Here is a 14,093-nt window from a genome sequence, read left to right as displayed (position 1 = left end):
CTAGCCCTCTCTGCTGTGAGTTGCACTGGATAAGGAGGAGGCCTTGGGGTGAGTAGGGCCCCAGTGCCAAGTGCCTCGGTGGGGAGGTGTTTATCAGAGCTGCCTGCCTGCAGAGGGATATACTGCTGGGGAAGAGATTGGGGAGTCCTATGGTGGGTTATGTAGAGTCCCTCTGCAGCTGAACAGAGGCTGAGAGAATGTAATTGTAGGGCAGCTCACAGGGCAGATTAGGAGGAGATTTGTCTATACAGGGAAAATGCATATGAAAATGAACAAGAAGGAAGCAGTACATTAGCACAGCTTTAACATGGCAACGCACACACGGCAATTTAATCCTCTTGTCGGTTTGTGTGCTTGCATATGTGTTAGTGTCTCTGCATGTATATATATGCCTGTGCGAATATCCCACAGTTGCTCACATTCTTGCTGCATGTCTGTCTGTCTGTGCAAACCCTTTCTGGATCTCCAGCTCTCTCTCTCTCTCTCTCTCCCTCCCTCACCCTCCGTCTGTTGCTCCCTCCCCCTCCTCTCCCTCTCTCTGTGTGTGAGCGTAGTCTGGGCGCTGAGCCAAGTAGAGTGTGTTTTTTTGAATGAATACCTGATGCGGCTGATGAGGCTGGCTGGGGGAGGAGCTGTGTCAGTGGAGTACTGAGAGAGAGAAAGAAGAGAGGAGGGAGGGAGGGAGGGAGAAACACACACAGAGCGAGCGAGAGAGAGAGAGAGAGACAGAGAGAGAGAGAGAGAGAGAGAGCGAGCGAGAGAGTCAGAAGCAACCAGGCAGAGAGAGGGAGCTGGCGGTCTGGTGGCCTTGCATAACACACGTTTGGAGCAGCCTTGCACGCAGGTCTTGGTGCGAGCTCCAGCAGTGGGGAACTTCCTTTACCGTTAGCCCGTTGCAGGGGCAGGGTAACCTCCGAACCGGAATCCAGAGAGAGGAAGGCAGAGCTGGAGCAGCTTCACAGTACAGGCTCCAGGAGAGGAGAGCGGCACAAAGGAGAAAGATCCAGGAAGAGGAGTCCTATAGGAAACACGTCTCCAATACACACACACACACACACACACACACACACACTGACAGCCAGGAAGAATCCTTGGACATGCTCTGCAAGCAGTGGCTGTGGAGAGACTGGTGAGCTATTCTTAGTACTTTAACCAGAGGAGGGAGAAGGAGGGGTGTATGTGTGCGTGTGTGTGTATGTGTGTGCGTGTGTGAGGGGAGGGGGAGGGGGCGAGGGGGCGTCTTGTCTTCTTGATTTGTGGCATAGTAGTATTTTCTGCCCTGCTACTACACTCGTGCGCTCTCACTGTCATTCTAAAGCCCCCCCTCCCCCTGGAGGCGAGAGTCCCAGCATCTGTCCTCTGATGTGTCCACCAACACCGGTGGTTGGATTTAAACAGTACTGACCCCTGCTTGTTTGTAGTTGTGCATGCACGCGTCTTTTCTCGCTTGTATACGGTGTGGTCGGCGTGCGTCAAGCAGTGATGCAGAACTCTGGAGTCATTGTGGAGACAAACAGCCTGAACCCCACTGCCTGTTCTTTAGTGTCTGCTTTAGTCTGCCACACGGTCGGTCCGCCTCTTAAAGGCACAGCCGCCGCTGTCGTACCACAGAAGGCACAGTGAAATGGCTCTTTTGAATATTAGAAAAAAAAAAGAAGCATTGCACTGTATTGATCTGCTCTGTGGTTTAAGCAGCTGTGTTTGTAAGGTCAGTTCCTAATCGTATGCAGCGAATCACACATCAACACACGTCTATATTGTCTTCCACACTACCTCCCACTCTATTTCAAGCCATAGCTCAGATTGATAATGAAGTTTTTGTTTTCTATATATAGCCATTTGCTGTACAGGGTATTCACTGAATATCTATGACTGGACAAGCAGGTGAACCATGATGTATAGCAGTCCTGACAACAGGTTTATCACCCCGGGGTCAATGCATTAGCTTTTTGAAATAAGTCTTTTGCATAGAAGCTGCATCTCAAGACATTGTCACTAAATAATTTGGTTGCCTGTCTGTTGCTTTTCTGCATAATCCTGCTGCAGAGAGATGTTATTGCTATGAAGCCGTGGATTAATGTGAGGAGTAAATAGTGGCTCCCGAAGCATGAGAAGTCTCCTGCGGAGGAAGAAGAGGTGGAGGACTGGAGGAGCTGGCAACTGCTGCATGAGAGAGAGGAAAATGTAACTGCTGGGGGGCCTCTCACCTGGAGACAGCAGAGAGAGGCGGCTGAATGAAATCATCTCACCCACCAAAGCGTGGTGACGGCACACACCGCTGCACAGACCTATTTCTGTGGTTTGTGTAGCTTTTTGTGTGGGAGTATGAGAGAGTATCACATGTAAGGCTGGCTCCATCACTCTGTCTGAGCTGAAAAGCATCAGTGTGATGAGCCGAACAGAGAGCGTCCTGTCCCACCGACCCCCCCCCCCCCCCTCCCCTCTCTCTGTTGTCATCCCTCTGTACATGTGTTAGAGGTTCCAGTCCTGGGCTTTGGGATTGACTCCGGGCTCCAGCTCTGTGTGGCTCCGTGTGACAGTCATGTCTTGAGAGCTCGCCTTTGTTCCTCGTAGTATCACCGAGGCCTATGTTTGTTGGTGTCAGTGTTCTAATAATAGGCTGACGCTGGAAAATCGAGAGAGGCTGCTGAGCGGTGTGTGTGTGTGACTATGTGCTGTGTTCTGGAAAGGAGAGACACCTTCCTGTTTTATGTGTAGTCTGTTGACACTGTGGTGTATTTGTGGCATTTGAAAATCAGAGTCTGCTGGCTTTGTCTTGCAGTGCTGCTATATTGATAAGAGGCCCTGGTGCTTCAGATGTGATGTCATTACAGTGTTGACATGGTGCTGCTGAGGTGGGGTTGTGGCCACTGAGCGATGCTGCACAGCGTAGCTCAGACTGTAGCGGCGGCTGTGTTGCTGATCGGGGATCTCTCAGCGAGGCGGGGGCAATGGCGCTCTGATGCTGCAGGCGCTGCTCAATGTGGGTCAGGAGAAGCAGCACTCAGTCTTCTCCCTTTTCCCTATTCTCTGTCCTTCTTCCCCATCCCTAATCTTCCTTCTTTCCTCACTCTCCCCATTTGCTCCCTTTCCTCCTTCTGCATAGGTTTGTCTGTCATCTTACATTGCCTATCTCCCTCTCCTCCCCCTCATTGTCCTCTTTCTGTTTCTGTTTCTCTCCATCTCTGCTGCTCTCCTCCTTTGTTGCATCTACTGGATCTACCAGGCTGTATGCTTAGATAAATTGCAGAGAGGTTTCCGCTGCTTTTGGATGCAGTGACCTTGTCAAAGCCAGTGTTAGAAGTAGATGTGTCTAAATAGAAAATTACCAAGGTCGCCTTCTGTTTCCCCCCCCCCCCTCTGTCTTTATGTAACATGTCCATGGTCGCCTGATGTAGTGAACCTCTGGTGTAATCTGAAAACACACTTCAGAGCAGCTCCTCTGAATGGAGAATAAGGGCAGAAAAATGAATGGATGGACATCTATCCATGTGTCATATAGTCCACTTCAGTGGTGCCTCTGGCTAATGAACAACTCAGAGTCCTGTGAATTCACCCATTGATAAGCCTGTAGGGAAAAACAGCAACTGAAAAAAAACTGTAAAAAATGACCTCATGGGAAGCAAATGGTTGCTTGTTAATGTTGTTTGAAATCATGGATATGTTGAACATTGTGTTTTCTTGGGTGTGCATATTTTAGAGATTTAGTATATGCATATGAATCTATAGTATATAAATCTATAGGCTTCAGTAGCCCTGCTGTGAAAACACTCAAAATGTATTGTGGTTACTGTGGTTTGTTGATATTGTAAGGTGCCTTTCTCTAACCTAGCATCTGTACATGATAATTTCCAGCAACCTCCCAAATCCTAGCAGGGAATAAAGAAGTTTTTACACTTCTCTTAATCCAGCCTTCAGTCTGTCTCTTGCTAACTCTGAGAGGGCCTATTCATGTATTATTTGTTGTCCATCCTGTATTCCCTTGAACTTTTGAAACATTATACAACAAAGGACATAGCAGGCTGTCATTCTTGAAATATTTCAAAGCTCTTTAGAGACATTAAAAAAAAAAAGGCCCATTTATGATTCCTCCAGAATGTTCCATAATCAAAATTCAAGCCACATTGTTTTCCCTTCATATTTCTGAAGTGCCCACTGACCCAGAGTTCTGTTTGTGGAGGTGGATTTTATATTTACAGGAGCCCCACTGACTCAATACAAGGTTCGGGACTGTTAAAACAAAGACAAAAACACAAGCTCCTCTGAGGCCGTTTCTCTGTGCTGTTATCCTTTCACTCCGCTCTGCTTTCTTATACTAGACCCTGGAGCAAGATAACAGCCAACAGCCACGCACATACGCTCGCTGCACACACATGAGCCTGCGCACACACCCAGACACACAAATGCCGCAGTTCAGAAAACTCCTGCCTGGTGGTGAAAACATGAAAGAGCCTTCTCCACATTATGCAAATGATGACACATAACATTGTGCTGTACTGTGTGTCATACATCATTATTCATGGTAAGGCAGGTTGAAGGATGATTTATGACAGATAGGTTCATGTAAACCCTTGAGGGGAATCTCCAGAGGTTATACTCTCGGAGGAAAATGTACACAGAATGGACTACACATTGGGTTCAAGTGCTGTTGACGGATACAACTCCGATGCAGGTGCTCATGCCAAGGGCCACTTGGTGGCAAAATACAGAACATCCCCTTCACAGACATGAAAGCAGAGACATTTTTAAGAGTGAAGTATTTTGGTGTTTGCTGTTTTGCATTTTGCAGCCCCGCAGGAGCATTTTCAGAATACAGTTTATAAACACAGGCTGTGTCTCCTGCGCTAGTTCTGCTGCACAATTAGACTAATGAGACTGAATTGAATATTAAGTTAAGTCAAGTAAAGTCAAGTTTATTTATATAGCCTAAATGCAGAAGAAGGATCTGTACTAATAATGAAAACTTTTAATTTCACTTTACCTGAGTGTCTGATTATGTGTTCTTTCTTGCCTTCAGATTCCTGTAAACATCGTGGAAGAGGTGGATTGGTCAGAGATGATTCCTCATGAAGTCTATGGAGCTCATTTTGTGAGCTGGAGTGACTCCATATTCTCTGGTGTGAGACCTGGAGCCGTCCGCCGCTGAACACCAAGCCACGCAGCCGGCAGAGAAGGCTGGCCCCCCCGCACGTAACCACTGAGTGGAGGTGAGAAAGTTGCCTCAAGGGAACCTCAAAACTAGTACCAGGGAATAATAAAACCACAGTGGCACGATGAAAGCCAACCAAGAGCGGAGTAATGGATGCCTGCCTCCCAAGAAGCGTGAGATTCTAGCTCTGGAGCAGAGGCCAGTGGTGGTAGCCGCAGCAACACCTCCTGCTGCAGTGGCTACTGATAGTCCCCACACAGAAAACCTAGCATGGCTGGCTAGTGTAGCCAGTGAACGCTGCAAGTCCAGGGAGATAGAGAGCCCGAGATGTCTTGTCTCCTCCACTTCCTCCTCTTCTCCCTCTACTTCAATCCCTTCCTCAGTCACTCCTCTATCTGCGGTGCCCTTGACCTCTCTGCCCGCTGTTTACCCCACAGCCATTCCCCAGCAGGCCGGGACTATCCAGTTTGCTCAGCTGGGACCCAATGTTCAGTTCATCAGCTCTGGGCCCTACGCTGGGTACATCTCCTCTCACATCATCTCAACAAATGCTGGTTCTGCACCTAACAGCTCTACCATACTAGGACAGCGTCCCCAGCTGGATGGTTACACCACTGCCCTTATCTCTGCCAACACCAAAGGGGAGCAGCAGTTTCAAATCGGCCTCTCCCCCACAGAACTGACTCCTGTGTCTCTACCGAGCTCTCCTCAAGTCACCAGCCAGTACATCCATTTGGACAGCAGAGCTCCTCTGACTGTGAGCGGAAACGCCGTCACCTCACCTACTGCTCACCTCCAGCTTCACCCTCATGCAGCCGTCCTCCCCCAGACGCTTACCCTTGCTCCTTCACAGCTTGTGGTTCAGTATGCAGATGGCTCAGCTGGAAAGAAACTAGAGGGACATGCTAAGGGTGTGCTGAACGGAGAACTGGAGGTGATCAAGCAGGTAAAAGCTTCCAGTCAGGCAGCAAACCATCAGCCGGTCCAGAGCTATGAAGCCAGACACATCCTCCTACCAGCAGACTACGGCCAAAACCCTGCAGGACTCCAGACCTCCCTGGTTCTCGTGGCCCAGCCCAACCACGGAGCCGAACACGAACCTGGCTCAAATAAGATATCCTTTGTCCAGACTGAGAAAGGAGGCATTTGCCTGGGAAAACCAGTGTCCAGATCTTCCTCTTTCACCTCCCTTTCTTCCTCGGAGCTGGTGAAATCTGTCGGTCCTCACACAGTCATCCAGACCACTCTACCCCATGAGGAGCTGCCAGCCAGTATCTACTCCTCCACACAGTCACCCATTATTGGCTATATCACTAGTGCAAACCAGCATACTGTGAGCTACCATACGGCACTGCCGCAGCACCTGGTCATCCCGAGTGGCCAGTCCCTCCTCATCCCAGTAAGTAGTGCCAACAATGGTACGGAAATGGAGGTTAGTCGTACTGTCAGTGCCCTGACTGCCACCACTACCGCACAAATATCCACCGCCATGCCGCATGCCTATCTGGCCACAGCCCTGTCCAAGTGTGAGGCACTTGCGCCACATGGAAATCAACCACCCCCAGCCGTTGCACAGGCTCCAGCGTTGCCGGTGCTGCCCTCGAACCCGGTTCCTGCTGTGGTGGCAGCTCCCTCGCTAACTCACACTCCTGTGCCCACTCCTGCCCCTGCTTCCATCCAAGCCTCCCCCACCATTTCCTCCTCCTCCTCTTCCCCTGTGGCACTCCCTCCATTCTTCATGCGAGGCTCCATTATCCAGCTGGCCGACGGGGAGCTAAAGCGTGTGGAGGACCTCAAGACGGAAGATTTCATCCAGAGCGCTGAGATTAGCAGTGAGCTAAAGATTGACTCCAGCACCGTGGAGCGTATTGACAGTGGGCAAAGTCCGAATGCTGTGGTCATACAGTTTTCTGTAGGAGAGCTCAAAGCCCAGGTAAGTTGCTCCTGATTCATCTTGTGGGATTAATTTAACTTTCTAAATCATCAAGTGAAGAATTTGAAATTTCAAGTCTCTGGCGCCCCCAGGTGATGATATAAAAACACCACTGTGGCAAACAACAGCTCACTTGAAATAAATATAACTATATTGAATCCAAAGGATGATGAAATTGATGAGAACATTTCTTTAACAAGCCAAAAGTTACAAGCAGTGTATCGTTTCTCTCACTCTCACAGTGCCTTTAGCTGCAAAAGTCAAAAAGTCCAAATTCATCCATAATGCAGAATGCAAACATGCAGATGTTATTTTCCAGCCTCGCTCCCTTTAACGGACCAGAAACCAAAATACACAACATAGAACTATGTTTGAAAGGTTTAAAGCCAAATATTTGAATCCAGACATGTTCCAGATTTCTTACTTTAAAAACAATACACGGTAGACCGGAGCCTGATTGATTCTGGATAATTTAGGTCAATCCAAATAATTTGCTATTCAAGAGTTTGAAAAAAATCGGACAATAATAAATTGGTCAATATCAATTTACATATATACATAACCGTTTAAATTTGGTTATCAAATCATTCTGAAGAGGACGCAAACTATAGTGTACTGAATGTGACATTTGTCAGGGCTGCTCAGATTGTGACACTTTTTCTTCATTACCTCAAACATACCTCTGTCATACCAGCATTCCTTTTTGTAATGTATCGGCCAACATTTATCCTTGATAAGCTAAAGTTTAATCATCTGTAAAATATATTGTTGAGTATAGACTGCAACACTTTTTAGAAATATGGACCTTTTTCGCAGCTGACATTTTGAGCATAGATGATCAGGTGTTAATAATATCATTAATAATTGCTCACTTCTATCTAAGTGCCCCAGTTAGCCATGACAATAAACCAGCATGAAAAAAAACACCCAGAAACTGAAACAGAAAAGCAATTTAGTCACTTTAAACCTGCAGTGGGAAAACTCATCTCCCCCTTTTTGCCAGTGAAGATATAAAAAACTAGTGTCGACACATACCACGACATAGTAGCCTGAACCTTTGCTACTGTTTCAGCTGTGGAAAAATTGTGGATAAACAATATAAAAGGTGTCACAAACTTTTCGATAGGATTGTTTCACTATTAGAATTTGATTCCATTTGGTCTGATAACATTTGGATAGTCTAGAAGAGTTGCACAGTTGAATCATTTTATCCCCAATTAAATTTGCATAGCGACTTGGTTGGTGGGGGTCTGGTGGGCATTATCTGCCCATAGAGCAGTGCCAGTTTTCATTTATCCAGTCAACTTGGAAACATCTCACCCAACGACAGTTGAAAAAAAACTCCACATACAGAGAGCTTTGTCTGGCAGCGGAAGGTTTAGTCAGAACTAATTTTGGCAACAGATGTTCACTTATATGTAAAGGTACAGTACTGTAGCTTTAAACTGTTATTATGTACACCTTTGCTTTTCCTAATCTGACAGGTACAAATGTCTTTCCTTTGCTTAACAAACAAAACGCTAAACCAGCAGAATAATTTGCCAGATACTATAATCTTAAACAAATTCTACAGAGTGTGTCTTTGAGTGGTCGTTTTTCTTTCATAGTTTGTCAGTTTTCAGTTTGTGTTTGGCAGAAAGCTGACTGTGTCTCTTGTGCATGTGCTCCTATCCAGGTGTGTGTGGAAGTGCTGGTGGAGTATCCTTTCTTTGTATTTGGCCAGGGCTGGTCATCATGCTGTCCCGACCGGACCACGCAGCTGTTTGAGCTGTCCTGCGCTAAGCTGTGCGTGGGCGACGTGTGCGTGTCGCTGACGCTGCGTGGCTTAAGGAATGGTTCACTAACAGACAGCCAGGCTTTGGGGACCAAGCTGAAGACCGGTCACCTCTTTGACTCCTGTCAAAATGTGGATCTCAATGTAAGGAACACTGTGAGTCCGAACGCTGCAGGCAGTAACAGCGGTCTCCTCATGAAGGCTTCCAGAGCAGACAGGCTGGAGAGGCAGCAGGTCACTGGACCAGTACCAGGAGTAGAGCTACCAGCAGGACTGGGACCCGTTCCAGGACAGGCAGAGGGGATCTACAGAGCTGGACCAATGCTGCCAGTCTCAGGTACTGGAGAAATAAGACAGGAAGTAGTGAAATCAGACATGTCCGCCATCCCTAAACTATGTGGCGATCCAGAGAGACCCACAGCCCGCAAGAGACGATGGTCGGCTCCAGAGCGAGACCAGACTGAGAGAGCTGAGGAGGAGCCTCCTGTGACTCTGCCCAAACCCTCCTTCATCCCTCAGGAGGTCAAAATCAGGATAGAGGGCCACTCCAGTACTGGGAGTGAAAGATGCTTGAACAAAAGAGTAGACTGTTAAGAGAGATTTAAGGAATTTTAAATACCTGTGGTTTGCTTTGTGTTTAGCCCCACCCTCTTTTCTCTCTATCCAGACTACTGTAATATAGACAACGCAGTATTTACACATTTTCTTTTCTTTCACACAAGTCTGATATCTATGATGAAGTACAATAGAGCACCTCCATAAGTGGTATCTCACACAAGATCAGTGCAATCAATGCTGAAAGCAAAAACGAATGCAGCGTGAATGTTGAGTGTGAATGGCGGTCAGACACCTGAGAGACATGCGTTGATTTGCATGTTACATATCATAAGCTGGATCTCCTTCATCATGGGGCTCAAACCTGTTGGATGTAGTCCAGTTGACCATTTCTCTTTTTTTACATGAACAATCACAGACACCGATGTCAGCATGTAGAAAGTGGGTGACCATAGTTTGATTCACTGATTATTTTTGATTTTAGTCTCTTGAGCGCTGGAGTCAAAGAGAGACCTTTGGTGTTTTAATGACAATGCTCAATCATCGTGGCTGAGAGCTCTGCTATTGTGTGCATCTGATGAGGTTTTGAGTTTTATATTATGACATTATATTTTCATTTTCATACCATGCAGGTGGCCTGGTCCCTCTGTGTCACTGTGTGTTTGTGCCTGCGTGTTGCTCTGTGTGTGTTAATTTGTGTGGCTGTCAAAGGAAGCGCAGGACTAAGGGGTGTGTGTGTGCGTGCGTGTGCGTGCGTGTGCGTGTGTGTGTGTGTGTGTGTGTGCGCGTGTGTGTGTGTGTGTTTGCGTGCACTAAATCAAGACTGAAAAGGCCTGAATGTAAACCACTCAATTTGTCCTCAATACTGACTCATGAAGTCGTGCATGTGCTGTTTGTTGCACCACTGACGAGTACGCAGAGAACTTGATACCAGTGCTTTTGCAACAAGTGGGTGACAGCAGTTGCATATAGGCACATACCTCTGGTGAAGTTTCCCAATCATCTTTACCCTGATAGCTTGAGCTTTAGTCTGATACTTAATTTCAGTGACGGCATGTTTCACTAATGTAGAGCTGTCTTCAGCCGTGGCTGCTATGTGCAGCTTTTATGACCCTTACAAATAGAGAAACATCAAAGTACCTAGATGGCCAACTGGACTAATGCACTACATTTAAAAAAACAAGGCTGATACTTCAAACTTGTAAGCAAACAGTTTTTGCAATTACTTATCAGACACAGAGCAACATGAGCATTAATTTGTGTTTTAAGGCAGCCTCATAAATATAAATCCAGCTTATTCAACTTGTAGTTTATTTTGGTATCAACCAGCTCCTGAGGGATATATCTGGCTGTAGTTATTATTCTCCATCACATTCACCAGCTAGTTACTAACTTGCCGTCTGCTGTTTGGTGCTCAGCAAGCAGTCGGGGCTTTTCAGTGAGAACAGCTGGCTGCTGTAACTGAAATCAACCCAGTTGAGAGTGGTGAGAGTATGTTGCAGGCCATGAAACCACAACATTAAGCTGAAGGATGCTAAAAAGCTCTGCAGAGTGGAGAGGAAATGCAGTCACGTAATAATTCTCAGTGGGTCTGTAACTATGAGCGACCCCTCTCATCGTAGTGACCTTGTTTTCTTTAGAGAAACTATGGCCTTAGATACACAGTATGTACCTTGTTCACAGCAGCACATGGTTTTTAGGGTTTTAAGTTTTACCATTCAAACCTCAATGACAGTATGCCTTCCTTAAGTCCATAACTGTTATATCAGTACTGCTGTTTTGATTAAAACAGCCACCTCTTTCCTTCTGATAGTAGATTAGTGTCATTTCTTTCTTAAAGTAAAGAAATATCCTATTGTTCATACTCAGGAACAGTGTGTGTGTGTGTGTGTGTGTGTGTGTGTGTGTGTGTGTGTGTGTGTGTGTGTGTGTGTGTGTGTGTGTGTGTGTGTGTGTGTGTGTGTGTGTTTAGGCCTGAGACAGAATGTGTATGTCCACAGTCTGGTGTATGTGTGCATTCTGAACAGCAGCACTTTGATGAAGCATCCTGTGATGGAGCGTGGTGGTGGTGGCGGCGGTGGTGGTGGTGGTGTCCCTCTTCCTCAGCTGTCAGATACTATGACTGTTTCACATCACATCACATGATCTACAGGTTTATCACTGAGAGAAAACATTATATACCGGAGCAGGGAATGTAAACACACATTGGGCAAGCTATCTGAGCTTTATTTTTGATGATTTGTAGAGCTACTATTCAGAGAAAGAAAGAGAGAGTTACAGAGTTAACTCATCAGCCAGCGTCGATCGTGTACAGCAAAGTGTTTTTTTTTTAGAAAGTGTACAGTGTGTGTTCTTACCCTCATGTAGCTTATGTACTGTATGTGCCACAGCGCCTCCTTCTTCAATCATTCCATTAACACAACAATACCAAGTGGTCCTGCTTTTGTTCTGTCACTTCTGGTATTGCTCAAACTTTAATGAATGTGATACAGCTCTTTAGGATCATCTACATAATTTGGCCTCCGCAGAATCAATTTGACTTGCATACTGTATGTGTGAATATGGACTGCAAGTTTACCATGATAGCCATCAAACTCCTGAGAGGTGTTTATCGTAAACCCAGTAATCAGACTGTTCTGTTTGTGTTTGACTACTCAGGCTAAACACTGCCCAGTGACTGTTCTCCTCCTAAACTATGTGGTCTTATATTCTTTCACTGTTACAAAGCAGAGCTACTGTTTGATCACTTTGTCTTTGTAGCCATTTTCTGTCCCTCCTCGCCCGGCCCGTGTTTGTACTTTTCCTAAAGCAAATTATTTTTCAAATGCAGACCTGAAACAACATCACGACACAGACAAATCTATGAAATGTGAGGTTGTTGTTCAAAAGGTAAGGCTGGTGTTACTCTACATTTTTCTTACTGTCAACAAATCCCCTCTTTTCTCTGTCTGTGGCATGTGGAAAATACAAATCTTCAAAAACTGGTCACAAAAATGTAGTTTAATAAAAAAGCAAAATTATTTTCTTAAATATCTGGGTACTGAATATTTGCAAAACATGACAGATTATGGACAATTTTCAGCTGTGGATTGATACGTGTTGTTTTAGTGAGTAGCTATGGTACCTAACCGAAAATGCAACCCAGTATCTGGCCGAACATACTTTGGCGTGACACTGAGCTGAAAAACTAACAAACTGCAGTGCCCATTTTTATAACGCTGACAGCACATGTAACTCACTAGATAGGTTCACATGTTTTTAATCAGTTTTGTACAACAATACATATGAGTGGCACAAAGTGATATGCTTTATAAAGCCACACAGACAATACCTGTCAGTAATTCCTGGTTGGCTCTGAAGTTTTCAGGGGATTTGTTGACATCGAAAGAAATATATAGCCAACCTTACACCTAAAATCCCTGCAGGCCCGCACAGCTATTGTTGCTCGTGAGACCTCTGCTCAGCAGTGCAGTCTGTGAATTAAAGGGTGACTCCGTGCACTAATAAGAATGACAACAGTGGACTTTTTCCCACCTCAGCAGGTGCAGAGTCTGTTGAGGCCCTCACAGTCTTGAGAAAAGGTCTAACCAGAAACAAAACAGTGAAAACACCTGTAAGGGTGGACTGCAGGTATCACCAGTGTTAGACACCAATATAACCCTGTAGAAAGGTTTTAGTATATTTACTAATATGACCCTTTTCCCCACAAACGTGCTTAAGCTGGTCCCCTTAAAATAAGGAGTTTTCACAGCCTTTCTGTACAATGTTGAATATGGCATATAAGTGCCGTGTTGTGGTGATCTATGGAATTGCACTTTGACATGTGGGTATGTGTGTGTGTGTGTGTGTGTGTGTGTGTGTGTGTGTGTGTGTGTATATGTATGTATGGGGGGGTTGTTAGTGTAACTAATACACAGATGTAATGTACAGCATGTCTGAGAGGAATTGTACACTACCTGTACAACATCTCAGCGATTTGTAAATAGCCAAAGTCTTCCATTATAATGTTCGTATGAACTTGTTGCCAGTGGAGAGGATTAACACTGATCCCCATGTACAGACCTTTTGAAGTGATGTTTAATTTCAAAAATGCGTCATTGTTTATTTGACAGAAATACAAGATATCGCTTCACCCAAGATATTTTCTTTTGCACCAGCTCAAAAACCCAGGAAATAATGGGAGTCAAAGTCTTTAAAAGATATTTTGTAATTTGGGTCTGTTTGGATAAATCTCAGCTAAGATACAGTATGTCCTATGCGTACAGTATGTAGTAAGTATCAATAATGTTCCTTTATTTTGATGGTGTTGAGATTTGCTAGTCTGAAACTGTTAAATCTTTACTCCAAATGTTTAATTTTACATTTGATCAAATATATTCAAAGAAATAAAGAATCTAAAGAAGAGATGCAGCCTGTCTCCCTTGATCTTGCCTGTCCACAAGAAGTCATCCAGAACTATGATTTATAGTTGTCCATATTTCACTCTTGTCTGTGGTTGTGTTTGAGTGTGATAAGAGTAGAAAGAAAGGGAGCGTGTGTTTTGGCAGTATTTTAGATGTGAATATGTGCTTTGCCGGCCGTGTGAGCCTGATAAATATTTCCACTTGAGATGTGCCTGATAATATCTTGATAATATGCTAATTTGATATTTAATAACACATAAATGACAATGGTGTCTGGGT

General features: G+C 45.3%; 1 protein-coding gene across 1 annotated transcript; it reads left to right on the top strand.

Moving 5' to 3' along the window:
* Positions 1-736: 736 nt before the first annotated feature.
* On the top strand, positions 737-13,815 carry LOC138194291 (ataxin-1-like). The gene is made up of 3 exons (XM_069142912.1): positions 737-1,129; positions 5,018-7,082; positions 8,758-13,815. Exons 2-3 carry the CDS (start codon positions 5,274-5,276, stop codon positions 9,448-9,450), a joined length of 2,502 nt encoding a protein of 833 aa, XP_068999013.1. The 5' UTR covers positions 737-1,129; positions 5,018-5,273; the 3' UTR covers positions 9,451-13,815.
* The last annotated feature ends 278 nt before the right edge of the window (positions 13,816-14,093 follow it).

The sequence above is a fragment of the Embiotoca jacksoni genome, unplaced genomic scaffold, assembly GCF_022577435.1.
Source record: "Embiotoca jacksoni isolate LCO1_2020_lvr unplaced genomic scaffold, fEmbJac1.0.p SCAF_11, whole genome shotgun sequence".
In the NCBI taxonomy this organism is placed as follows: Eukaryota; Metazoa; Chordata; class Actinopteri; family Embiotocidae; genus Embiotoca; species Embiotoca jacksoni.
The sequence above is the reverse complement of the archived record's forward strand: the minus strand, read 5'-3'. Positions and strand labels throughout refer to the sequence as shown.